The 27,000-nt window shown below is 49.8% G+C and overlaps 1 protein-coding gene across 1 annotated transcript in view; it reads left to right on the top strand.

Annotated features, from left to right (window-relative positions):
- FSTL4 (follistatin like 4) overlaps positions 1-27,000 on the top strand; it is a 382,903-nt gene that overhangs the window by 160,254 nt on the left and 195,649 nt on the right. Inside the window, exon 3 of the mRNA XM_045892606.1 lies at positions 23,616-23,864. Within this exon, the coding sequence (XP_045748562.1) occupies positions 23,616-23,864 (249 nt within the window). The remainder of the gene's footprint in view (positions 1-23,615; positions 23,865-27,000) is intronic.

Raw genomic sequence — 27,000 nt, 5'->3', positions numbered from 1 at the left:
CACGACAGCCAGGACCCAGGTGAGGCCACTTCCGGAAAAGACATTTTCACAAGGTTATCTTCTCTAGAATCTTTCATGTTTACTTTTAACCCCATGTGTGTTATCCTGAGAAGCCCACCTCAAGGCAAGAACGCGAGGACCGAAATCCCTGCGTGTGGGCCAGAAGGTGCTCCCTGTTTCTGGAAACCACGTCTGTGACCCACAGAGGTTGTGTAGAACGCTGGCCTTTGCCCTTCACACGGTAACAGAGCCACTGCCTGCCTCACAATTTACTCTGTGGCAGCATCGCAAGTCCAGAGGCAGGGGCAGCTCCCTGTCTTGTGCTCGCACTGCCTGCCACACCCACCCTGGGGACGCAGGAATTCACAGAAGAAAAAAGACAAAACCTTTGTAAGAGTCACGTTCAGGTGAATGGCCAAGGAGAAAGGGTCGGCCCAAGCGGAGAGTCCCAGGCAGGGCTGGTGTCGCAGAGGGGGCGGCTGGGAGCCCCCGCTGGTGGCACACTGGGCCCTGAGCGGTCCCCTCCTGTCTGCGTGGCGCTGCCTGGGGCGGGGTGAGCCGCGGTAGCCGCCAAGCCCGCTGCCAAGCCCGCCACCATCCTCTGTTCGCACGACTCCTGCACCAGGATGTCCTTGGCCTCGCTGTAGACACAGGACCCCATCCCCATTCTTCTGTCCTTCCCGTTCTGTCGTCTCTGGATAGAGTGCCGCCCACGGGCCTCTCCGGCAAGGCCCCAGGCAGGCGTCATCTGTGGTCCCCTCAGGTGGTAGTGGGATGAGGTCAGCGAGGTCCCGGCTCGGGGACCCTGGGACAAGTCCGAGGGCCACAAATCACAGCCCAGACAGTGCAGTAGGTCCTTCTTCTGCCATGACATGGGACAGCTCACATCGTCTGTCTAGCACACCCAGATACGACATGCCGCAAGTCCTGCCCGGTGGCACTCGTGTTGGCTGTGATCCCTTGTATGTGCACCACGGTCTATCGGGGTGCAGGTGTGTGAGAATGAGATTATGATAGGGATAAATTTCGGTCCACTCAACATTCATCATCTTCAAAGTAACTTATTCCCAATTTGGCACATCTCCGGCATTATTACTCACACATTACTTGCAACCTTACAACTAACGGAGGTTGACATCTGATTTTAGAGGGTGATTCTTCCACCGTTAGGGACTTTAAGAGAGTGCTTGAAATAGCCACTTCCCCAGCTCTGTCCTTCACCCTTTGTGCATACATAGCTTTTCCAGAAGGATCCACCAGCTGAAGCAATTGTCCTGCGTACCTCCCCAGGGAGACCTAGGCCCGCACATTTCTCTGGTGCCAGGTGACCAGATGAAGCCTCTGAGGACACGTGAGCCCTTGCACAAGCAGGGCTGCCCCACAGGTGGGAGGAGATGCCTGCATCTGCCAGAACCCAAAGGCTTGTCTGTCCTGGCTACAGGGGCTAGAGCCCTGGGGGCTTCTCAACGTGTGGTCCAGCTTTGTGACCGAAGCTCAGCCAGGGTGACAAAGGCACATTCCCAGGCTCTGCCTGGTTGTCGAGTCCGGCAGTCTGCAGTCATGTTCCCAGCTCCCCCCTCACCCCCTGTGCTGTGCATTCATGGCTGGAGGCCCCGAGAAGGAGAGCCCCTGTATATATAGATCCCCTTCCCCGGCACACCCCACCAAGAGGAGTCCAATGTCTTCCAGAGCCTAGTTAGGCCTAGAGAAGGCAGTCGCCCTGCAGATGGGGAAAGACAAGCCCCTGCCAGAAGGGTCTCCATCTCTCTCGCTTCTGCATCTAGTCCTTGAGAATAGGGTGTAGCTGAAGAAACTGATAAGACAAGAGGTCCTTGACTGAGAACATTCTAGAGGCCCCACACTGTGCTGAGGACTGCACGTGAGCCATCTCTCATCGATGGGCAAGGTACTGGTTGTTACCTGTAGCTGTAGGCTGAGGGCCAGAGAGGTTACGTGACTCGTCTAAGGCCACACAGCTGGTAAAAACAAAAGTGGGATTGTAACCCTGGGCTGGCTGACTCCCCTGGGATCTTCTAGAGATCTTCTGGAGGAGACGCTATGAGCTGGAACATGACCAGACACCCTGAGACCGAGAAGTTGTTGTAGAACTTGAAATCTCAGCTTACTTTTTCCGAAATTTGTGTTGACTTTTGGAAGGAGACATTTTAGCCTGACTTTGGGGCCTTGCCCTGTGGTGGCAGCGGGGTTTGTTAAACTAGAAAAGAGACCTGGAGGTTCTGCCAATGAATTGTTAAAGCAGAGAGTGGTGAGTCCTCCGCAGGGGGACTGGGGAGCAGCAGAGCGGGGCTCACACCTTCCCCAGCACCACATGGCCATGGCTTCAGCCACCTTTACCTCCACTCCCCAGCCACCCACTGACCGGCCCCACCAGGAGCACAAAGCCAGGATTGATCACCCCCTGACCCACGGTGCAGCCCACTTTGTCTGCTGCTAATTAGCCATGGGAGCTGTGTTCTGATTAATCAGAATTGCAAGGCTGATGATGTCTGTCAGGAGATCACCTTCAGGACATACTGTAATTGGGGAGTAGCAGAGCCTGCACGGCTGTGCGGCTCATCTGCCCGGAGCCCCCGCACCATGAGCCCCTGCACTGGGATGCCCTCGTTATGCAGGAGACACATGTCCACGCTCCCGTCGGGGTGGGAAGCAGGACCTCTGTCTCTCATCCTCAGACTCCCCACTTCTCTCTGCTCCCTCCCTTTGGTCAGGCATAAAGGACAACACTTAGGCTTCTGGGGGCACAGTCTGAGTTTTAAGAATGTCTAGCTGGGACAGATGGCTTTTTTTGAAATCGGGAGACGCTCTCAGGAACATTGGACCAATGAGGGAAGATGAGAGCTCCCGGGGAAGTTAGAAACTTCTATCCAGTTCTATCTCCCCCTTACAGAAGAGCAGGGGGCCAAGGCCGGGGAGGTCAGGGTCATGGCCAGGTGGGGTCCTCCGCACTGGACAGAGGGACTGGAGCCCAGCTGAGCCGTTCCTGGTTTCCTTCCCCTCACCCCCACTTCAGTCACAGACTTCCTTCCTCAGTGGAGACTGCTGTCACAAGGGTCTGGGGAGGTCACTTAGGCTTTAAATTTTTCCTTATAGGAGCCTGCTGATTATTTTCCTAGCTTTTCTGCTGAGCCGTCTGAACTCACATTCTAAACTGTTTTCCCCCCGTCTCTTTCTTAATATCTCAGCACAGTTCCTGCTGTGGACAGTCTTCCAACCTCAGGCCTGGCCGTGGAAGAGCTTTGCCCCCCGGGAAGGGCCTTGTCTTGCGTGGGTGGGCTTCAGACACCTTGCTCCAGGCCTCCTGCACTAGTATGAGACCATGTGGGGACAGGCCGTCTGAATAACTTAAGAACAGCTTCGAGGACAAACCTTGTTTTTTTGGTCACTTTAATGAGATCTTTATATCAAAAAGATGCACAAACTAAAAACTAAGTAGTAAAGTGGGTTTTTTTTAATTGATAACAAAATCACCCATGACGACAGTCTACATCAAGCATTGACCGTGTCTAGCACATAACAAGTACTCAATAAATGAAAGCCTGTAGGTATTTTATATCAATATTCTCTTGAAATAGATTAACCCACAATCTAAAATTCAGACACAGTCTCATATAGGTGAGAACCTTTGCTATATAAAAGATCTTTGGTTTTGTTTTTATGGATTTCCTGCTGATTGAATCATCTTTTTCTTGGGAAGGGAGGACAGAGCTAGCCATTTTCCTGGACCCACATGAGCAGAGACTGCCAGGTGCTTTGTGCTCATTCCTGCATGTATTCCCCGCTATTGACCTCGGGGCAAAGTTTATTCTCCAATTTTCCAGTCGTAGAGCTCAAGATTGTTGGACTCCTAAGTGTTCTTTCCTTTTGTGGTGTTTAGAAGTGAGTCCAGTTATGGGAGTGCAAACTCTCACCAAAATGACGGATGGTGACCACGTGGTCACTGCCAACTTCCCTGTCCACACAGGGACCAGCCTTCCTTGGACCTGCGAAGAGCAGGGGTGCCCTTCAGAAGACACTGTCACCTAACCATTAGTATGTCAGCATCCCCAGCAGGGAGGCGGCATGGGCCCACAGCCCAAGGGGAATCGTAGGGAGCCCAGGTGCCCCCGGATGTCCTGGATAGCATAACCTGCGTGACTGCTGGGAAAACTTGTCACAATATGCCATTTCCTTGTCTCTGATGTGTAGGATTAAAAATACCAGTTTCATTCCCCGTTTCCAAACAGTCGTGTCAGGCTGTGTGTTCCTCAAGTTCTCAGTGAACACCCAGAATTGTCACCCAGTGCCAGGAGAGTGTTTTCATCGTTCTGACGAGATAGTCCATGATTTCCTGACATGTCCTCCTGCACTCCCACCGGGCCTCCTCCACTAGAATTCACGTGGTGGAATCCCTCTACAGTGACTTTGTGACCCGCTGCAAAGTTTAGGGGCACCACCTGCTGCAGAGCTGCCACCTGACTCAGGTCTGAGTGGCCCCTGAAATCAGGGACAGGCGCTCCCTCTGATGCCATCAGACAGCATGCCCTTTCTCCCTGGCAAGCCCTCCTGGCCCCACAAGGCAGCCGTGGTCCTTTGCCCAGAGGGACGTGTGGTGGTGAGTTGGTTAGCCGTGGAGCCCCAGCGCGGCTCTTCACCACCACCCTTGGCTTTAGCTTCTGGGCTGTGTGCCCTGGGGGGCTCTCGTGCCAGCCTGTGGACGCCCAGCCTTAATGGACATAGTCAGTGTTCTTTATGAAAGGTCCCTGCTTGGGGCGCCTGGGTGGCTCAGTTGGTTAAGCGACTGCCTTCGGCTCAGGTCACGATCCTGGAGTCCCGGGATCGAGTCCCGCATCGGGCTCCCTGCTCGGCGGGGAGCCTGCTTCTCCCTCTGACCCTCCTCCCTCTCATGCTCTCTGTCTTTCATTCTCTCTCTCTCGAATAAATAAATAAAATCTTAAAAAAAAAAAAAGAAAGAAAGGGCGCCTGGGTGGCTCAGTCGTTAAGCGTCTGCCTTCGGCTCAGGTCATGATCCTGGGGTCCCGGGATCGAGTCCCACATCAGGTTCCCTGCTCTGCGGGAGGCCTGCTTCTCCCTTTCCCACTCCCCCTGCTTGTATTCCTGCTCTCGCTGTCTCTCTCTGTCAAATAAATAAAATCTTTAAAAAAAAAAAAGAAAGAAAGAAAGAAAGAAAGGTTCCTGCTCAGGCACATCTGTCTTCTTCTTGCTCTATGCAGGCACACACGCTCTCCGTCATAACTCATCAGGGCAGCCTCATTCTTAGAGGGGAGGGAAATGGGCTGTGTCTCTAACCGCTGTTACGTCTCCACCACCATCCCCTCCCTTACCCCCATGGGCCACCTCCTTTGCACCTCCACCATCACCGCTGTCACTGCTCCCAGTCCCCCCCATCTCCCGGTTCCACTCCCCATTCAGTCTCTCCCTTCACCCACCCCTCTCCCCACCATCACCAGCCTTTCCAGCAAACAACCATTTGGAAACCCCTGTTTGCATGTGCCCGGGGCTCCCTTCCTCGTGTCATAGCAGAATCGGGCAGCACCCCTGCCTCCGAGGTTCCGGGACAGATGTGGGAGCCTCTCCTCTGCAGGAAGCACGGTGTGCAGGACCTTGGCGCAAGTATGCAGTTAACTGAGGTAGCGGAGCAGGGGGCTGCCCGCCCCCCCACCCCCCACCCCGCCCCAGGAAGGAAGATCATGCTTCGGCTCAATGCAAGCAGGACAGCCAGAGGTAGCGCCTGCGTGGCTTTAGGACCCGGGTTTCTGCTGATGTAAATGAGTACAGGTGTGGGCGGCTGCCTCCATCAAGGTGAGCAGTGCTGAGCAGTCACACTGGCCTGGAAACACGCTGGCCATTAATTTATTCAGTCCAGAGCAAAGTCAGTGTGCCAGCCCCGACCTGTTGTGATCCCAATACTGGGGAACCTTTTCTTTCTTCTCCATTCCCCGCCGAGCAGCAACCATACAAAGGAAACTCCAAACCCGGAGTGAGGCTGGGGGGAGCCAGTGCACTCCCATCTGTTCGCCGTGTCTCCAGCCGCGGGCTCTCAGAGCTGGACCTCGTTCATTAGAACAATAACCCCTGGCCCCAGGAGCTCGGGGGCTCTTGCTGAGCCGTAACAACTTGAGGCACATGAAGGAAAAATACAATGTTTGGCAAGAGTTTCTTTTAAAGTTAGGCTGAATGACCTAATTAAATACATCATTTTCAAATGGAACACAGATTTTCTAATGCGGAAGTGGAACTGTTAAATTTCACAGGTTTCCACACTTGAGAATTGTCTGAGAATCACTTTTTTGGGCTAACACTCTTTTCTTCTTGATCTCCCTCAGGCCTTGGGTGACATCATCCAGTCCCATAATTTTAGACCCTCGAATCCCTGCCCCCGGTCCATACCCCTTTCCCAAGCTGCAGGCTCACAAAGCCAACGGACAGCCCCTCGATGTTCTCCCCTGGGACACTTCGTACACATCTCCATCCTGGTGTACTTGGAACACATTCTTCACTTGCGCCCGGACGTCATCATCCCGTTTGCCCATCTTGGGGACTAGTCAGTGGCTTTCACCTGGTTATTCCAGCAAAAGCCCATGCTGCCGTTCCTGAACCCCGTCTTTCACTCCCAGCACCATCCTTGTATCAGCAGCCCTGCCTGAAATGGCATGTAAACCACTTGCCCAGGTCACTGGCACCTCTTGCTTAGACAAGCCCAGTTGCCTCCTGTGCTGGTCCCCCTCCTCCTCCTTGTGCCACCATTCCGGTCAACCGTCCACCCAGCAGCCACCATCCATCCTAAAAACAGAAATCACACCCTATCACCGTCCTGCTCAGAATCCTCCAGCGGCTCGTCCATGCACCGGGGCACAGTCTGAGCTCCCCACATGCCCTGCGAGCTCTGTCACACCTGCTCCCTGGCCTCTTCTTCAGCCCCGCTTCCTGTTCTTCCCTGAAAATGCCAATTTCATCCCCATCTCAGGGACTTGGCACTTGGTCCGTCCTCAGAGCCTCTCTGGTTTGTTCCCTCACTCCATATAAGTCCCTGCTGAAAGGCCCCGAGAGTCGGGGTCATGGCCATCTCAGACACTATACACCAGGGGAGCAGATGAAGAGCTCACCACACAGGGAGATGAGGCACTCGACCTGCACCGTAGGCCTGGGTCCTGTAGGAGGAACCACCCAGAGAACAGGCAGGGGCGTCCAGCACTGACTGTAGAATTTGTAGGGCCCGCTGCAAAACGAAACCATGGCACCCTGGCCTCACCACCCCATGGGCCCCCTGACCCACCCCACTGCAGACGGGCCTCCTGCCAGGGCGTGCACCCCTGCACCAGGGGCAGTTCAGAGCCTTACTTGAAGGTGAGCGAGAGGCCCCCACTGTTGGTACTGTGGTCTGTCACAGCGTGGGGCAGGGATAGCTGCCATCACGGCCCTGCCCGGTGGGGGGCGTCCAAATGATACCCTGCCCACATCTTCACCCAGGCCTCCGCCAGGGGTGGAGGGCACACACAAAACACAGACCCCCTCCCCCAACCTGAGCCCTTCAGCACCTCGGGTGGATGGCACCAACAGAGGTTACCTAGAGGAAGGCCACCCGGGGCACCAGGGCTGAGGAGCTGGCAGCAGGGAGCCATCCTGGGGCCAGGAGGCAGTGGGAGTGAGGAACACACGCATGCTGGGGCCCCAGCTCCAGCGCGTATCCTCTACTGTCCCACTGGACTTTGCTTACGAAACACAAATTTAGAGGTGATTGTTAAGTATTTTAAGACCATAACCTCCGAGCATTTAACACCAAGTACCAGGGGCCCTCTGAATACTGAGACCTGGGTCACTGCACCAGTCACACACCCGTGAAGCCAGCCCTGGCTGTAGGGCTGGGCCCAAGGGCCAGCCTGGGCTGCCCTGTGATCCTCTCCAGCTTTGGAAGCACCTCTGTGGTGTGAGCAGCTCTGGGTCCCTGCCAGGCTCCTGCCGACTGCCTGCCCTTGTGGCTGTGGCCACACTGCCACTTGCAGTCACACAGTTCTACCAAGGACCTTGCCCAGGAGCCCTGTCTGAGGGGCCCTGCCATCCTCCTGGAGCGGGCCAGAGCCCCGCTCTCCAACCTGTATGGGGGGGAAGCCCTGGATTCCTGGGTGAGAATTGGATGAAATATACAGATTTCTTAGATTGCCATTTATGATCATTTAATTTCAAGTGTTGTCCTGGGGGAAAAATACAATCTGAATATGGATTTTTTTTAGTTGAAGTATAATTTATATACAAAGGAATGTGAATGAGTTTTGACACATGTATACACCATCACTCAGATGAAGCCATGAAACGTTTCTGTCATTCTAGAAAGTGATCTCAGGTCCCTTTCCAGCCAACCCTTCCACACCCAGAGGCCGTCACTGTTCCGGTTCTGACCACTGTGGATAGATTAGTTCAGGTATTCCTGAACTTCGTGTAAGGAGAACTCTACAGAAGGGATCTTTGGGTTCTGGCTTCTTCCACTCACCATAATGTATCAGAGTTTTGTCCACATCATTAGTGAACCAGGTCTTTTTTATTGCTGAGTGGTATTTGCATTGGCTGAGTTTATCACAGTGTGCATAGTCATGCCTGGTGATGCACATGAAGTTGTGTCCATTTGGGAACTATTAAGAATAAAGCTTCTATGAATGTTTATATTTATGTCCCTTTGCATACATAGGCTTTCATTCCTCTTGGGTAAATAAATACTTATGGATGGCAAATAAATACAAGAAAAGGTGATGAACATCATTAGTCATTGGGAAATGTAGGTTAAAAACACAACAATATACAATTACACATCTCTTCAAATGGCTAAATCTTAAGACTGATCATAGCAAGTGTTGACAAGGATGTGGGGGAACCAGAATACTCATAGAGTACTGGTGGAAATGTTTTCTGTTGCGGTGATTTTTTTTCTTACCTTTATTTATCTCCCTTCTACTTCTTTTTGGTATTGTTTCTTCTTTCTTCTTGAACTGGAAGCTTTGTTCATTGTCTTTTGACTTCCATCATCTCTGATGAGAAATGAAACATCACTGTTACTATTGTTTTCTTGAAGGTGATATATCTTTTTCTGGCTACTTGTTACGTTTTCTTGTTACTTTTGGTTTTTAGTAGTTTGATGATGATTTGCCTTTGTGGTTTCCTTTGTGTTTATTTTATTTGGGGTTCACTGACCTTCTTGGGTATTAGATTGATGTCTTTAGGTTTTGTAGATTTTTAACCAGTATCTTTTCAAATATTCCTTCTGCCTTATTCTTTCTCTCCTCTCCTTGTAAAACTCCAGTTACATGTATGTGAGTCCTGTCCCTCTAATGATCTGTTCAATATTTTTGTCTCTGTGCTGCAGTCTAGGCTTTTTCTATTACTGCCTTGTCTTAATTTATTCATCCCATTTCCTGCTGTGTCCAGGCAGCTTATCCTTAATAAAGTCTGTTTGGTAAATCTTTTATTTCAGATATTGTGTATTTCATTTTTATTAAAAGCACGTTCTTCTTGAATTTAGTTCACTTCAGCATATATTCCTTCCTTACTGTCCCATGACTTCAATAAAGGTACGAATTTTAGTTCATCTGGTGTTTCCTGGTTGTTATAATGGGAACAACAATCTTCTGCAAACTTCTCTATCCTAAACAGAAGTTGAATTCTGTGTATGAAATTTTAGATGCCCTACTTTTTTCCCCAATATTTCCCATATTACTAGAAAATTGCAGAGATAGTACAAAGAATTCTCATATATCCTTCACCCAAAGAGCCCATTCGCATTTTGCCAACTATCCTAATCATGTTTTTTTTTTTTTTTTTCAGTAAGGGGATTCAAACCAGATTGCTCATGACACTTGGCTGTTTTCTATCAGCCTGCTTGCTTCAATTCAGAACAGTTCTTCAGGCCTTCCTTGCTCTTCATATCTTTAACGTTTTTAAAGATTATAGACCAGTCATTTTAATAATGTCCCTCAATTTGATTTTGTCTGATGTTTTCTCGGGAGTACATCAAAGTTAGAAATTTGAGGCAACAATATAACTGAGGATCTGCTGAGTTCTTCCCCTGTACCCCATCAAGTAGGAATAGATGGCAACTTGTCCCATCATTGCTAATGTTAACTTGGATCACTCAAATGAGGTAATATCTCCCAGCTTTCTCCACTGTAGAGTTGCTCTGTTTTTCCTTTGAAAATAATAAATGTTTTGTAATGAGATATTTTAAACTGTAAATATCCTGTTACTCCCCCATCACCCACTAGTTTTAGCATTTATTGATTTTTTTTGTCCTAAATGAAAACTTTCTTGTTTTATCATTTCTTCTGCATTTATTAATTGAAATTCTATAAGAAAGAATTTTCTCTTTTCCCCATTTGCTTACTTCTTAAAAATAAGTGTGAATTTCTTTTTATTCGATAGGATAGTCTGTTACTATCATTATTTATTTTCAGGCTCAGAATGTTATAGATTTTGCCAGTGAGAGCTTCTTCGAACTGGCTTCTCTGTCTTTTGATATGCCTCATGATTTTTTAAGTGCTTTCCTACTTTCTGGCACAAAAAGACATTTGGGGCTCTTCTTAGACTTTGCCTGCCCATTTCCTGGCACAAACAAAAGAGCCTTGCTTCCCTTTAGTGGTGAATTGCGTTTAGAAATGAGAGATTGAAAATGGGGTTAAAAATGAAGAGGCTATATACAAATAACCAATCACTCCTGTGCAAGATGAAATAAAACCTCTGGAAATAAAAATTTCAAAGTTAAGGACTCCGTGGGAGAGGGTAAGAGTAGATTAGAAAAAGCTAAAGAGGAAATTCGGGAGCTGGAAGATGAATTTAGAAAAATTACACACAGTGCGGCACCGGAAAACAACACATGGGAAATGTGAACAAGATAGGAGAGGTTGAGACAGAAGGAGAGAGAACTTGCAACACAGTTCTCATCAGAATCCCTGAAGAGAAGAAAAAGGAGAGAAGCAATGGAGCAGAGATAATATTTAAAGGAAGATGTCTGTGAGTTTTCACAAACCGCTGAAACACAGGAATCCTCACTTCCAGGAAACCCAAGGAATGACAAGCAGAATAAATGCAGACTAACGTGCATGCTTACATCACAGAGAAGCTGCAGAAAACCAAAGAATCCTAAAATTACCTACATGGGAATAAAAAGGTTGTCAGCTGACATCTCAAGAACAACAGAAGCCCAAAAGCAGGGAAATAAAATGTTTATTGAATTGAGAGGAAAAATTGCTAAACGTAGAATTAATTACACAGCATGAATTATTCTTTTAAAATGAGGATACCGTGGATATTTTAGACACACATAACAGAAAATGTGAGGCATAAAAAGGAATTAAGAAAAATAATGAATTAAGGTGCTCTTGTATTTAGCTCATGAAAGGAGCGTTTGGCGTTTATATGTTCTAAGGTTCTTTATATGGAGGGTATTTAATTTGAGTAGAAGAAAAAAAATGAAAGGTGAAATAAGGAAACAAAAGAAAGAGGAACGTAGAAAAAGGCAATAAACAACCTAATTAGAGTATCTCGAGTAATGAGATGTGCATACAGTGGACACTGTAAGAGAAAATGAATGAATTGCAAACATATGAGGTGCACGAAGCCACACAGTGTCAGAGCAGAGGAATGAAGTCTCAGATAAATAAATACAGTATGATTGATTCACTTATATAAAATTCAGAAACATGTAGAACAAGCAGTATATCTCATAGAAATACAAAGAGTGAGATCGAACGGCAGAGCAAAAGCGAAGCAAGAATAAACACGAAATTGAGGATGATGTTTACCTCTGAGTAGAAATGAGGGCGATGTGGGGAAATTCGAAACTGAGAACACCGTTCTTTTTCTCGAAATGGGTTGATGCATACATAATCCCTCCCCATATGGCAGTCCTTACGCTGTCCACAAAGTGTCTGAACATCCTTTCACAGTCATTATTTAATAAGAATAATTTAACCATTTACAGTTATTTGAATTTTTTTTTTCTTAATTTGACCTTTATGTGGTGTGAGACAGGGTTCCGGTGTGCCTTTTCTCCAGGTGGAGAGCTGGCCACCCCAGCATCATTTGTCAGATGCCTGCCCTTTCCCCGGTGCAGTGGTCACTCTGGTCAGACACTGGATTTTCACGTATATCCCCTGGGATGACTGTCTGGTCCCGTCTCCTATTTTATTGCCCCGTCTGCTGTCCGTGATGTGTCTCTCCTCGGCCAGAATCACTGTTGTGATCACAGCAGTGGCAGCTTTGTGGTTGGGTGTTCCCATAGTAGAGATTAAGGCACAAATCCCTTCCCTCTTCTTTTTATTATTTTCCTTGGTTATCTGGGGGCACTTACTCTTCCAAAAGAACGCCTTAAGATTATTTCACCCAATTCCAAAAGGATTGCATTAAATTTGTAAATTTATGGTAATGTCTTTCCACCCAAGAGTAAGAAATGCCTTTGCATTTGTTCAAATCTTATTTTATGACCTTCAGTAAGATTTTATGGTCATTTTGTGTTGGTCCTATGGCTTTCTTATTAAATTTATTCATAAATATTTTCTGGGTTTTACCATTATTATGAGTGGACTCTTTTTCCCTTTACCATTTCTAATTATTTATTGCTAATGAAGAGAAGAATGATTAATTTTGGCATATTTTTCATCTGTTCAACCACCTCATCATAATTCTCTTGCAATTTTAATATTGTCCCTGGAGTCTCTTTGTTTTTTAAGTATACGGATACACAGTCAGCAAAAAGATATAGTTGTCAGTTGCCTTTTCCAAATTTTTACTGATTATTTCATTCTCTTGTCTTATTATACTTCCTTTTTGAATAAAAATGGTGATGACAGGTGTCCCTGCCTGGCTCCTGATTTTAACTGAAACAGTGGTTGGCCATTTAAGATGCCATGTTTAAGTTTTCCTCCATTTCTTTTTCCTTAGAGTTTTTATTTGGAATGACTACCATAGCTTAGGACATTTTATTTCTTTTCTTTTCTTTTTTTTTTTAGAGAGAGAACCTCAAGCAGGCCCCATACCCCGCACAGAGCCTGACAAGTGGCTCCATCTCACAGCCCTGAGATCACGACCTCAGCCGAAATCCAGAGTCGGACACTTAACTGACTGAGCTACCCAGGCGCCTCCTTTTATTTATATTTTTGCTCTGGGCTTTGAGATATGTCCTGTACTTGATCATGGAGGCCAGTAATTTGAGTCTCGACAGTGACCATTCTGTCCTTAAATTCCTCTGATTTTCTTTTTGGCTCAAAAATCATAGTTCTCCCATAGTTCTCCCAGAGTTCCAGTACTGTGCTGTCTGTCCTGAATTGTCATCCCCTTCCTCTGGCTGTTCTGGTCCTGGTCATGCTTCTTCTCTCTGGAGGCTGAGCCCCCTCCTGTAAATGGCTATTTCCCTCCACCTACTCACTGGGCCTCAAGTTCACACACTGAAGGACCTTCAGGCAGTAGTGGTCCCATAAACAGTGGCTGAGGTGGGGTTGGCCAACCCTGGGGGTCTCCATGGGGGAGTAGACAGGTTGTAGGGCTCCTGTGGAAAGCTGGAGGAAGCCTCCTACTCTCTGGTCAACATGTGCTCTCCCAGTCTCAGGGATAGAGCAGACAGTCCACTCATTCAGCCAGGAAAGCCAGCCTCCCATGAGCCTCTGTGCCTACCTGTCAGAGGCCTCAGCAGCTGCTCGGCTCAGACAAGCCAGACGGTGGGAGCTGACAAGAGAAGAAAAGATACTATATTTTTGATCCAGTTACTAAGCTTTGTTTTGATATTATGGCTGCTAATCCCATTGAGAGAAAAGGACAGATCTTTGAGAAGAGAAATTGACACCCTTCCCATTAGAAAATATTAAATTTTTCTGTGCTAATATTAGATCTTTTAATCGAGCTCCATTTTTAAAAAATAAGTAGCAGAATAATCAAGGAGATGAGCATGTTATTCTCTCTGGTTGTGAACATATCTGTGATAAGTGATCTACAAGGCCAAGGGTTGACCCAGGGGCAGCTCTTGTACAGCAGGTAAAGGGCCCTAGAAGAATGTAGCATCCCCTCCATGCTCGTAAGTCTGGAATATAAATGTTGGGGAGCACCACGGTGCTTCATGCTGAGTGTCTCCACAATAATCCTTGAAATAATTGGAAGCAGCTCGTGGTGTCATGGCCTTGAATCATTAGTTGGTGGAGAAGCAGGAAAGAATCCGCATAATGAGGTATCAGCGAGAGAGTAGAGAGACCCATCAAGAACGGCAACATCTGGCCCCCTCAGCTCGAAGATGCAGGGAGCCCCGAGGAGCCAGAGAAAGTGACAGGAGGGCTTGGTACCACGAGGAAGAATAAGGGGTCTGGTGACAGAGAATAAGACAGATGCAAGCTGAAGAGGCTTTAGGCAAAGAACGGGAACTTGGGGACAGGAATATATTTGGGGGAAGTGCTCTAAAACAAAACCATTTTGCAAAAGAAACTCTCCCAAGGGCAAAAATCCCATTGTATTTCACATTTTCATGCAGCTTTTCTTTTTTAGAAGGTCTCGGAAATAGCCCTTCCCAAGCCAGCTGAGATAGCTTGATAAGGCAAACAGAGGCAAAGAGAAAAAAGAAGAGATTCTTGTAGTTTTATTATAGCCAGAGACATGCAAGTTGGGACATGGGCTTTTATACCCCTAAGTTCACAGGTGCGAGGCTGTTTCTCATGTCTCGTCGGATCTCTGCAGAAGTCCCTCATGCTCCTGTTCAGGAAACTGGGGAGGCTCACACAGGAAGGAGACTTGCTGTGTTGGAACCCAGGTCTCAGACTCTCACCCCGAGCTTTCCACACTGTCCACTCTGCCCGCTACTCACCATGTCACTGTGCCGCCTTCCTTAAAACCTCTGATTTCTGGTAACTCACATCTCTAGCCAGCAATTTTGGGTGTCTGCAGTCTCTTAATCAGATCCAGTCTTTTTCCCCCTGGCATTTCCTGCAGCCGCTCCATGTCAAGCCCAATGCCCGACTCTGAACATAAGAAGTAGAACCTGGCCATTGCCCCAAAACCAGAGACACCCCCATCCCCCGCCCCGAAGCTCTCAGTGACCCTGAATTCCGGCAGCTCAGAGTCCTGCCTCAGGACCCGCTATTCTGTCTGACCTGCTATTCTTATACTGAGAGAAGTGCTGAGTGCTGGCCAGCAGCCTGGGAGCCCGTCTTAAATGGAATATGCCTATGGGAAGCCTCGGGGAGAAAGCTCTAGCAATGGTGAGTCAGGCCAGTTCACTGCTGTCACACAAAGCAGAGAGTGAGGCAGCAGGATAGCACAAAGGGCTCCCAGAAGGAAGAGACGCCAGGACCTGCCCGTGGTAAGCGGGTCTGACGCCTCTGCAGGCACCAGGGCCCAGGCTGCGGGCTGCCTTTGAACCTGAGCTCCAGGCTCGCCTGGCGGGTCGGAGGCCCTGAGCTGTTGAGTGCAGCCTGCAGAGTTTGAGCTGCAGTTCAGTCCTGGGCCCTGAGAATGGGTGGTTTCAGGCTCCCTCACCTCAGAGGCTGGGCAGAGTTTACGCGGGTCAATCCAATCCCCAGCTCAAGGAGAATCGCAAAGGGAAGCACGCCATTGAGACATTTTGAAGCTTGCTATTTCAAGCCCGCCTTTTGAAACCAGTTGGTACAGTTTATAGATTCCGTGTAAATAGGCTCACCTTTTTGTGAAGGCAGGTCTCCTGAAGATGGTCACCAGCCCACACTCATGTCCCCACTTGCGTCAGTAAAAGCACATGGCTTCATAGCTTCAGTCCTCTTGAACCTGTCACTAACTGAGGGTCTGAATTGAGCGCTTACTATGTGCCAGCCTCTGTGAATTATGTCATTTAGTCCTCAGAACAATCCTGTAAGCAGCCAACTGTTGTTATCTTCATTTTTACATTAGAAGGAAAAGGGAGTAGGAGACTGGCGGGCCTCCGACTTGGTAGGGTCGGAGCACAGGGCCAGGTCAGGGCTGACCTGCGTCTGGTGACGCAGGCCTGCCCCAGCTCGCTCGTGCTCTGCTCCACCAGGGGCCCTTTGCCATGTGACAGTTTCCTTCCCACGTGAGCGAAGCTTTGTGTCCTCCCTCCTGGGGTCCCTCTGCGAGGTTGGAAGCTCCAAGGACAGGAGGTGTCCAGGGTAGGGGGAAAAAGTGAAACAAGTGGCAGCCTTTTCAAATGACACCTGTCACGGTAGGCACTCAGTGGTATTGGGGAAGATACCCAAAACTTGGGAATAAGGCAAAGGGCAGGTGACATGTCCTCCAAGGTCATATTGGCACAGTGTTTAACAGGCTCGCCCAGGGTCGTTTATGCTCTGGGCCAGAGGTTGCCTCTCTGTGTATCGCACCATGCACTGCTAACTGAAGGCCCTTACTATGTAGTTACCCGCTAACTCATAGATTTGTTTCCAGTAAAGATGCAAACTGTTTCCGCCTGGTGGAAAAAAAATAGCCGGCAAGGTTGTGTCTTCTTGTCCTGTATGTCCTTCACCAGCTGTGTGCCTCGCCCTGCCCGCTCAGTCCACCTTCTGTCTCCAACGCCCATGTACCCCTGAACCAGCTTCTCACTCCCGTGGGTCCCCTTGTTAATGAGTTAAATAAATCTTCACCTCATGCTCACTTTATATTCTCATGAGAGGCACGCTTTTAAGTTTTTGGAAAGTACGCTTTGGCATTGGGTTCATCTGTGGCTGGAGATGGGCACCTCCAAAAGCCCTTCCAGGGACATCAGGGCATATGTGACAACGAGCGGTCTGTTACATCCTGGCTCCTTGGCCAGAAAGAGCCAGCTTGTTGTGCCAGCCCTTGTTCCAGGCATTTCTGACTTTGATGTAATGGTTCTTTTTTTTTAATTAAATTTTTTATTTAAATTCAATTTAATTAACATATACTTTATTATTAGTTTCAGGGGCAGAATTTAATGATTCAGTAGTTGCATATAACACCCAGGGCTCATTACATCACATGCCCTCCTTAATGCCCGTCACCCAGTTACCCCATCCGCCCATCCCCGCTCCCCTCCAGCAACCCTCAGTTTGTTTCCTAGGGTTAAGAGTCTCTTATGGTTTGGCTCCCTCTCTGATTTCATCTTGTTTTATTTTTCCCTCCCTTCCCCTGTGTTCTTCCGTTTTGTTTCTTAAATTCCACACAATGATATTTGCCTTTCTTATTTTGCTTAGCATAATACCCTCTAGTTCCGTCCACATTGTTGCAAATGGAGTTCATTCTTTCTGATGGCTCATAGTCCACTGTGTGTGTGTGTGTGTGTGTGTGTGGATATATATACACACCACATCTTCTTTATCCATTCATCTGTCAATGGACATTTAGGCTCTTTCCAAATGGTTTATGGTTGAAGCCAGTTTGTTGGACCTCGGTTATAATCTCTCAGCAATACACATGACAAGTTACATTAGCTTCCAGCAATGGGTAACCAGATATTTCTGTTAAGCATTCAGACCTAGAAAATTTGGGCATGTCTTTCAGAGTTCGTCAAAATTCTGCTTTTACGAAGCACACAATTGCCTCGGCGTAGGGTCCGCTCTGGGGTCACTGAAGGAAATCACATCTGCCCAGCAGTCACCTGGACCATTTCTGGGGAAAAAAAGCCAGAGAAGGAGGGCAGGAAGGTGCTAAAGCTGAGGGGCATCCCATTAGAGGGAGGGGGCCTCTGGCCAGGGGTCCATGCATGGTAAGGAGTGGGTTTGGGTCTGTGATGCTCTGAGACCCCAGTAGGGCTTCCTCACATAGCACTGTGGACCTCCAGCCCATAGAGAACGTGCTAACTGGGCTTCCGAGCTGCATGCTTTTGGTGTGTGTGCAGCAGAGATCCTGTAGGCCAGGCGTGCTGATGTTTGGAGGTATCCTGATGTTGGAGAAGCTCACACTGTGGTTGTGTGGACCCTCCCGGCATGAGTTCCTTGAGGCAGGAGCATATCCCTGGTTGAGATTGTCCCATGTCTAAAGGATTTGGGTGAGATTGGTTGAAATCTAGGCTGTGCTGCCTCCCACCTACTTGTTATCTGAGCGCAGGCAAATCACCTCTTGACTCGTATTTCCTAATCTGTAGAATGGGCACGTATGTATGCCACAGACACATTCAAGGTGAGGCCTGTGTGTGCATCTGCTTCATAGGGCTGTTGTAAGGATTAAAGGAGAATGAGACGAGCTCACGTGTTCTGAGTGTGAGGCACGGCACGCATTGAGTAAATCGTGGTTACTCTACACACTGCCCTCTGTGGCTGGGTGCTGGAATGCGCATCTCCCTAGGGGTAGCTACAGATTCTCTTCCCATCCCTCCCTGAATGAGACTTTCCAGGGCAGAGCTGAAGTTAGTGCGCAGCCCCAGCCCCCAGGGCACCCAGTGGCTGTGTTGGTTCCCACCAAGGTGACTCATGGTGAGAGCCCAGGAGGGCTGCTACCTTCCCCACCAGCAGCCTGGAAGGTGCCAAGAACCTTCTGGCCTGTGGGAGTGCTTGAGGAGGAGCCCCTTTCAGCCAGGAAGGGAGCCAGGGTGCTGAACATCAGGGCGATTAGACCTCCTTTCAACGCTCAGTACTCAGGGGCTGACAAACACCTCCAGAGAACCAGAGGCACCCCACTTTCCCAAGGGTACAGTGGGGCAAAGCGGCAATTTGGCGTCTGCAGTCATGGCTGCCGGCAGCCTGCATCTGCCTGGCAAGGTTTGTCTCGGAGCAGGGCTTTGTGAGCTGGGCTTCTTCCTGTGAGCCCCCAGGCTGCTCCCCAGCCCCGGTGCAAGGCTCTGCCCCCTCTCCATCAGGCCTCAGGTCAAATCTCACCTCCTCAACAAGGCTTCTCTGACTCCAAGAGAGTTGGCCCACCGCGGCAACCGGTCTGTTTCCTTCCCAGGATTGACTACAACCCACATTTGTTTGTTGTTTGTGTTCACTCTCCTGTGTGTCTCCCTCCACTGTAGCATCCTGCCCTGAGGACAGTATCCTGGTGGGCCTTGTGTCCCCAGCACTTGGAATGGGTCCGGCACAGAGGAGGTGCTCCTGGACTATTCCATGGCTGTGTAGGTGAAGCACCCCACTGTTACTGCCTGTGTGCGGCACGGGCGGGGGAGCTGGGTCTCTGTGGGCTCTTGCACAAACTCAAGTTCTGCAGCTACATACAAGGCACTTGCATGGTCTCTGTCATGAGCGAATCAAAGTTCACCAGACACTGTCTCCCGTCCACCTTGGGCGTGTCTGAGAGGATACGTTTTCTTGGAAGGTTCAGGGTGGGGAGTCCTGGGACCAGGAACTGCAGCTCCTGGACGGCACATCCACCTATCCAACACCTCTGTATGCACAGCAGGCTCCCAAAGGCAAGTCCTCAGCTCTAGGTCCTTAAAAAAACCTGACCATGGGGCGCCTGGGTGGCTCAGTTGGTTAAGTGACTGCCTTCGGCTCAGGTCATGATCCTGGAGTCCCAGGATCAAGTCCCACATTGGGCTCCTTGCTCAGCAGGGAGTCTGCTTCTCCCATTGACCCTCCCCCCTCTCATGCTCTCTCTCTCTATCTCATTCTCTCTCAAATAAATAAATAAAATCTTTAAAAAAAAAAAAAAAAAAAACCTGACCATGACCCAGGCTATGTGCTGTAGTTCCCTGGTGGGTAGGTATTTTTGCTCAGTATATAAAGCATTGAATCCATCTGTAAAGGGCAGTATCTGCTGACAGGTGGGCACTCAGTTCCTGTACAGGGACCTTCTGGCCACCAAGGCTGGAGACCGCCGCTGTGCTGGCCTGGGGCTCACGGCAGGTTCCCAGCAGGCTGTCAGCGCAGGGCGCCTGGGGTTTGGTGCTGTCCATGCTTTCTCTGGCCACGGCCTACTCTTCTTGGCCTGCTCTGGGCCCCGCAGAGTGGGCGGTCGCCTCAGAGCCAAGCCATCACCTCAGTGTGGTTTCATGGTGGGGTGGGATGAGGTCATAAGGATTTCAGCCCTAGTCCTATGCTGGACAAGGAGTAGGGACCTCCTGAGATGGCAGCATGAGAAGGGGGCTCTCCTCAGTGGTCAAGCCAGGGACAAGGTCTCAGTCGGGAGTGCTGCCTGCAGCAGTTAGCATCCCTCAGTAGAAAACTAGCATGCTTCCCCTCATGTGCCACTTGGCACCATCCCCCCGAGGGAAGTGCTCACTGATGTACTTTGCACCAGGGCACCAGTTATAGAGACTGAGTTGGGGTTTGGAAACTGCCACGTGGTATGGTCAGTGGTGAGAAAGTGGACCCCCTGCAATGGGGGAACAAAGAAGGACCTGCCTCTTCTGTCTGATCCCTCGACAGAGTCCTGTGGGCTCAGCTCCCACTGTCGCTAAGCTGGGCCACTTCCCCTTCGCTGGGAGGCGATGGCAGCCCAGGTCTGGGAGTTCAAATCGAGAATCCTGATCTGAGTCACAGAGAGGATCTCTAGCACTAACTGGTACAAATGGACTTGTTTCTCTGGCACCATAACTCTCATGTAACAATTCCCATTTCTGACTGTGTTCAGTAAATTTAATTAGTGTTGAAAAGCCGCTTATTTGGTAAGATGATCAGTTTCTAACCTGGGTAAACGACTTTCTTTATGACCATAAATTAAGCACATTATATCTTTTTCATGCATCATGGTCGTCCTCATAAATACTGTAGACAGTTGCTGGTGGTCTCACTTGGTTACCTTTCCCATTACTGTTTTATCATCATCCTGCTAGGCCTAGGGAATTCATTCTGTTTTAGTAACAAGGAGGAAGTAGTGACGAGGGGCTTGTTTAGCGAGGAACCTGCCGCTTGGTCCATGTCTCTGTGGCCAAGGATGGGATTCCAGGCCCACCCCTGTGTAGGACGTTCTCAGCTTGTCCCCGGGCCTGCTGGGCACAGGCTGGGAAAAGCAGATGCATAGCTGCTCAGGTACTTTTGTCTTAATTGCAAATAATTAGGAATCAAATATTTGCCAACAGCCCATTTCCATGTCAGAGAGAACCTGAGTGTTCTTGACAACTTCTGTGAGCACAGGTTGGCCCAAGTGTTTTCTTAACACTGACTCCTCAGAGCACAGCCTATGGGGGAGGCCTCAGTCACGCCTGTGAGCTGCTCATACGTGGGAACTGGAGGCCTGGTGTCCAGTGCTGGTCTTTGGAAGCACTCACTGTGATCGGGGCCTGCTGGTGCTTGAGAGGAGAAAGGGTCAGATGGAAGGGGTTCTGCCCCCACCCTCTGCCCTGCCATCCATTGCGAGCAGGCTTGACTTTAACTGCCTAGGCTGAGTTAGGTGGTCTCTGAAGTCTCTTCCTACTCTGCCACTCCAGATTCCAGTCTCCTTTACCCCACAAGGCCCACCTCCATCGACCTTTGTCTCCCGTTTGTGCCTCCATCCTTCCAGCTTCCCTCCTGCCCTCTGACAGAGGAGGCAAGGGGAGAGGTACCCCTCAAAAGGTCCCCCCATGGGGGCATGGGGCCCCCACTACCCTTCCCATCTCCACCTCTAACCTGAAGTTTGAGCAGTGGTACCAAATCAGAGTTGAGAAGGCCAGCTTTCCTGTGTTTCCCAGAGCATGAGTGTCTAGGACTGTGTGAGGACAGAGGCCCTGTACCTGCAGGGTCTCTCTCATCCAGACGGTGGGGCAGACATTCTTGGGAAGGGAAATCAGAGGAGGAGGCAGCGGGCTCGGACTTGCACTGGCAATGAGCACCTCAGAGAGGAGCTAGACCCCACGGGGTGAGTACTTGGAGCTGAGTCAGCTGGAAAGTGAGCACAGGCTGGGCAGGCAGCATAGCCAGGGCAATTACCCAGAAGCAGAAACTGAGAGGCCAGAGACTCAGAAACTTTGGCTCTGCCTCTTCAAACTGCAGTGACGAGTGGGCGCCCTTGCTGTCACACGGGAAGTTTATTAAAACAGTGATACAACGGCAATGCTTTGTGTTCTGGCCATCTTGGGAAAGAAACAAAGGCCGATATTTTTAGAGCTGTATTAGTTTCTTCTAGTAGCTGCCAGTGCTTTCTAGGGTAACCCATTTTGCAGCCACTCAGGAGAGTCATGCTAATCAAACATGCTCTGTGGCAAAGTAGCCATCAACACCGTGGGTGGAGGGCCTCCAGCCGAGGGCCTCCCACTGCCAGGAGCCCTCGGCTCCCCTCCACCTTTCAACCTTGACAGGAAGATGTGTGCCGGAGCTGATGAATGCCGCCGAGCCTCTGCCGTGACACACAGAACATCAGCCAAGTGGATAAAGGATCCACTTTCCTAAAGGATTAGGATCCGTACTTCGACACTGCTCAGAAATAGTTTGACCTTCTAGTTTATTATGATTCAAGAAAAAGTCAATATTTCTTAGCTTGCCAAGGCTGGAAGAATTTAAATGAATTATTGAATCAAGCAGTTAATCTATCGATAACTGATTTTTTTCCTTTCAAATCTAGAATGATGAAAAGCAGGCATAACCAAAAACAAGAAAAAGAAGGTTGTTTTTTCCCCCCAGACATTTTAATCCCATGGGATCGGAGCTGGGGCCAAAGGTTCAGTGTTGACCACCGGGGCCATTCTGTCTCGCTTGAGTATTGTGAAGAAGATATAATTAAAACTTAAAAGCAAAGACTTCTGTGGCCATAAAATCTGCATTCGTGTTTTAATTATTTGTATTTTGATATCCCTTTCGCATTCTCCACTTGTGTTTGCTGCCATTAATACTGCGTTTTCTGGACTCCTCCGGTGGAGTGGAATGTTGTTTTGGGGTGCTTCCTGGGCCTTTCATGTAAGCGGGCCCTTCCAGCAATAAGATGCTCTCCTGGCCACCCTGCCCATGTGGGAGTGTGAGCTCTGGACACCACTGCCTCACACCATTGTGCACGTGTGTTGGGTGCAGGGGACACCCAGGATCGTGGCAGCAGCTATTCCCAGGGTCTCAGCCTTCCTCCCACGGCTGTAGCTTCCTGCTTCATGCTAGAAAGCGCTGGGCAGTAGAGAAAGGCAACTGGTCCCACTGCCGGTGGCATGTACCCTGGAGAACCACATTCTCCCCAGAGAACAACGTCAAGCTCAAAAGCCTCCCTGCCGTGGCTGCCCCCATCCTGAACACTTAAGAGTACCGCTTTCTCCTTTCTTACTCCACACTGACTCCCTAGCCTCCGCCATTGCTCCCCACTGCTTAACATATCTGACCACACTTCCTCAGCTTGGCGCTGTATGTCTCCTAGAATCACACCTTGGCATCCTTACCTTTCCCACCCCGCCCCTGTACAAAACTCCAACTCCCATCAGGTCTGTCCCTCCAGTGCAGTTATGGGAGCCATGGCTCAAGCCTTGCCTTTTGGCAAACCATCCTCCTCTCACTTGGCACGGTCCATTGGCACTGTGCTACTTCCACGTGGTCCTCTGGTTACTCTTCCCTCCCAGGTTGGGGGGGGGGGGGCGGTGTGCCTGAGATGTTTGGTGTGAGCCAACCATAAAACCTGAACCCTGTACAGCAGGGTGCTGCTTTTGGTACCCATGGCCACCTCCTATTGTAGGGCAAAGACTCTTTTGGGCACACCAATCCCAAGGCCTTGGCTTCATCGGCAAATGGAACCACAAAGGAAGCCTTTGACCCCCACCACCAAATGCTTGCAGCTGACCCTCTGTTTTGTGTGTTTGGCAGGACTTTCTGGCCATGATGGGCTGCCAGCCTCCTGTGGGAAGAAGTTCTGCAGCCGCGGGAGCAGGTGCATGCTCAGCAGAGAGACAGGGGAGCCCGAATGCCGGTGCCTGGAGGCATGCAGGCCCAGCTACATGCCTGTGTGTGGCTCCGATGGGAGGTTTTATGAGAATCACTGTGAGCTCCACCGAGCTGCCTGCCTGCTGGAGAGGAAGATCGTCATTGTCCACAGCAAGGACTGTTTCCTTAAAGGTAGGAAGTTGCTTCCTTGCCCCTATGCTTTTGGGTTTGGGGATGGATCTTCTAATGCTCTTTTGACAAATGGCCCAGGTGCTGAGGCTGCAGGTTGAATGTGTAAAGGAAGGCTGGAACCTCAGCCAGATAGCAACCCCTGCCTTTGCAGGGGGGGAGGGCCTTGGGGAGCAGAATCTAGGCAGACCTTTGGGGTAGGACAGGGAGGGGAAGAGAAGGGACGGAAACCATCAAGTGCCTGCAACAGTGAGGGAAAGGAGCGTCGGAATCACCTGGGCCTGGGCACCTGGAGTGGAGGGGGCAGGGCCCGGTCTTTCCCTAACAGGCCCCGAGCCTGCGGTGGTGTGACCAGGATGTCAGGGCGTTCTCAGCAGCCGAGCACAGGTCTGTTGACCCCCTACAGCCGCTCCCTGTGCCACCTGCAGCCACATGAAGGGCCACTTTCCCACCCTGTGTCTGGGCTGTGGCAGCGGGAGTCGGGGGGGATGTGTCCAAGAGAGAGCGAGGCTCTGGTAGGTCGGGCTGCTCCCGTGATGGGAATAGTCTTGGACACTTTCATGGCTGTGCTTATGACGTTCACGCTGAGGTGCTTCAGAAATTATGAGGCACATTATGGAAATGAGGCCAAAGTGAGTCCAGGAAAAAATGTCCCTGGTCTGAAAACCCTGCCCAGCCTCATGCCTGCCGATCCCTGGCCCCGTGAGCACTAAAACACTTGACCAACTGCTCCAGCGTCATTGGCCGTGTTGAGTTTTATAGACTGATGTTCCGTTCTCCGGTTTCCAATATCCCCCAAATTGCATCTTTCTAAAGGTTTTTATTTCTGCATCAGAGTGTGCCCAGCCTCCCTCACCATCGGTTATTCAAACAGCATTTTTCATTTCATGTAAGGGAAAAACAACCACCCTGAAAGCCGCCTCGGTGAGGGAGGATGCGGGAGAGCTGGGGAGGATGGGGGCCGCCGGGGCACGCAGATGAGGGCTCGGTTCTGCTTCATGCTCATTGAATTCATCCACCAAATCCTTCTGATTCATTGAGGCTTTGTACAGATTTTGTGAATGCCCATGCTGTGGACAGCAGTCTCCACCAGCTCCCAGAGAGACCTAAGAGTACAGCCCGGCTCTGCCACTTCCCAGCTGTGTGACCTTGGGCACATCACTCCACTTCTCTGGGCCTTTTCCTCTGCTGTGAAAGGGGGCTATTGGCAGTACCACCTGCTCTGTGGAGGAAAGTAAATGAAAGGCTACACAGAAATCATGTAGCATGTGCCAGACACATCACAAGTGTTGTGTATTAATGACCCCTGTCGTCATCTTTCAATCCAGTGTGGCCTCAGGCCTAGAGCAGAGAGACTCAGGTCATGTGGGGAAGGCAGAGGCAGGAACAAGGGCCCAGCCCAGCAGGTGTGGGGCCCACCTGGCTTGCTCGTAGGTGGAGTCAGGGAGGAAGGTGCTGAGGGTCACGTCCTCATGCTGTCCTGGAGAAGCTTACCTGGAACCAGGGCTCCCCTTTCAGCAGAACCTAGCTCCATGGGTCTGGATGCCACAGAGGAGTCTTCACTGCCTCTTGCTCAAATCAACTCCAGTCCCAGGCAGCAGGAAGGCCCGCCTGCCTCCATCGTCCAGCATCCCCACCTGGAGTGTCCGGCAAACAGTGAAGCCCTGTTCACTGACCGCAGGGTCTTGGCAGGGATGGAGGGCAGGCCTCCCTAGGGAGGGGGCTTTGGGTGGGCACCTCCCCACCTGCACCAGAGCCATGGTTCCAACGGGGAGCAGGAGGAAACAGTGACAGGGGGCTGGGGAATGAGGTCTTAGAAGGAAGGAGGCGGTAAAGGACAATATCCTACAACCCCACCCCAAGATAGCAGTATTTAATGCCCTCTTCAGCTCCACTGATGACAGGTTGCCTTTGTCCCTGTTTCCAGGGAATTACTGATACAGGAAATGGAAAAATACCTTCTTTTTTCATGCAAACAGTAATTCTAAATTCACCCGTGTTCCATTCTCTTTTCCTACCAGACTCTACAAAGAAAAGTTCTGACTCCATTCTCGGGTTTCATTTGTCCCCAGAAGTCACTATTAGGACACAGTCCTCATGGGGCCAGGTGTGGAGAGAAGGAGGGGTGTGGTAGTGGATTCTAGGGGCCACAGTTCAGAGTGCCCCCTCTGTGGCTGGGACCTGGACCCTTGGCAGGGGTGGGGAGAGTTGTCCTGAGCTCTGCGTGGGGACCACAGCCCTCTTGCTCTGCAAGGGAGGAGAGGGGATATTCTAAGCCCCAGTTTCAAGAAAACTTGTGGTAGCACATTGTGGTTGCTATGGCAATGGAATTCCTCGTGAATGCGGAATGAAATATAACATCATTTAGGGATTATTAGCATGTGAGGAAAGCAAAACTGAACTCAAAAGCATTGCTTCAGCTCACCTTTGCAGCTTTGATACCAACTCTCCTGCCATCCCAAGCAGGGTGTCTCCTGCCGAAATTAAGGGGGACAGAGGGAGGTAGGATTGTCAGATCTCTTTCTGCCTGTGGCCAAATTAAAGTTGCATTTGTTCTCAGCACCAAATACCACCAGAGAATACCAAGACAGTGGGTGGAATTCTGTGTAACTTTAACTTCTTATAGACTCTGTGTTTGGAAAGTTTCGTCGTGACGTGGTGTTCCTATTTGTGTACTGGTTGGCACTTTTAAAATTGTTTTTCTGTCTCGGTTTTGAGTTCACCCTGTATCTCCTGCACTGTTTGTGAAGACAAGCTTGCTTTTGGCCATCACTCACTACACCAGGCTTGTATTATCCCAGATGATAAGTGTCATAGTTGGGCAGTTTTCCAAACAAACCGTGAAATTACGGAAGAAGGAAGCCTGTTAGGGCTACAGTTCTAGACGGCTCTGAAGATTCCTCGTCCTGCATGGTGTTTTTAGGGGCACTTTGGTGCTTCCAAGGAGAGTTTCCAGGCTCATGAAATCAGAGGAAATAATTCCCATTTTTAACCAAAAAATGAAACACACTAACACTAGGCTCACTAACAAATCTCTTTTTTTTTTTTTTTAAAGATTTTATTTATTTATTTGAGAGAGAGAGCACATGAGAGGGGGGAGGGTCAGAGGGAGAAGCAGACTCCCCGCCGAGCAGGGAGC

This window comes from Mirounga angustirostris, unplaced genomic scaffold (assembly GCF_029215605.1).
Source record: "Mirounga angustirostris isolate CCGP_5_RB_7025 unplaced genomic scaffold, mMirAng1.0.hap1 SCAF_7, whole genome shotgun sequence".
Lineage (NCBI taxonomy): Eukaryota > Metazoa > Chordata > Mammalia > Carnivora > Phocidae > Mirounga > Mirounga angustirostris.
The sequence above is the reverse complement of the archived record's forward strand: the minus strand, read 5'-3'. Positions and strand labels throughout refer to the sequence as shown.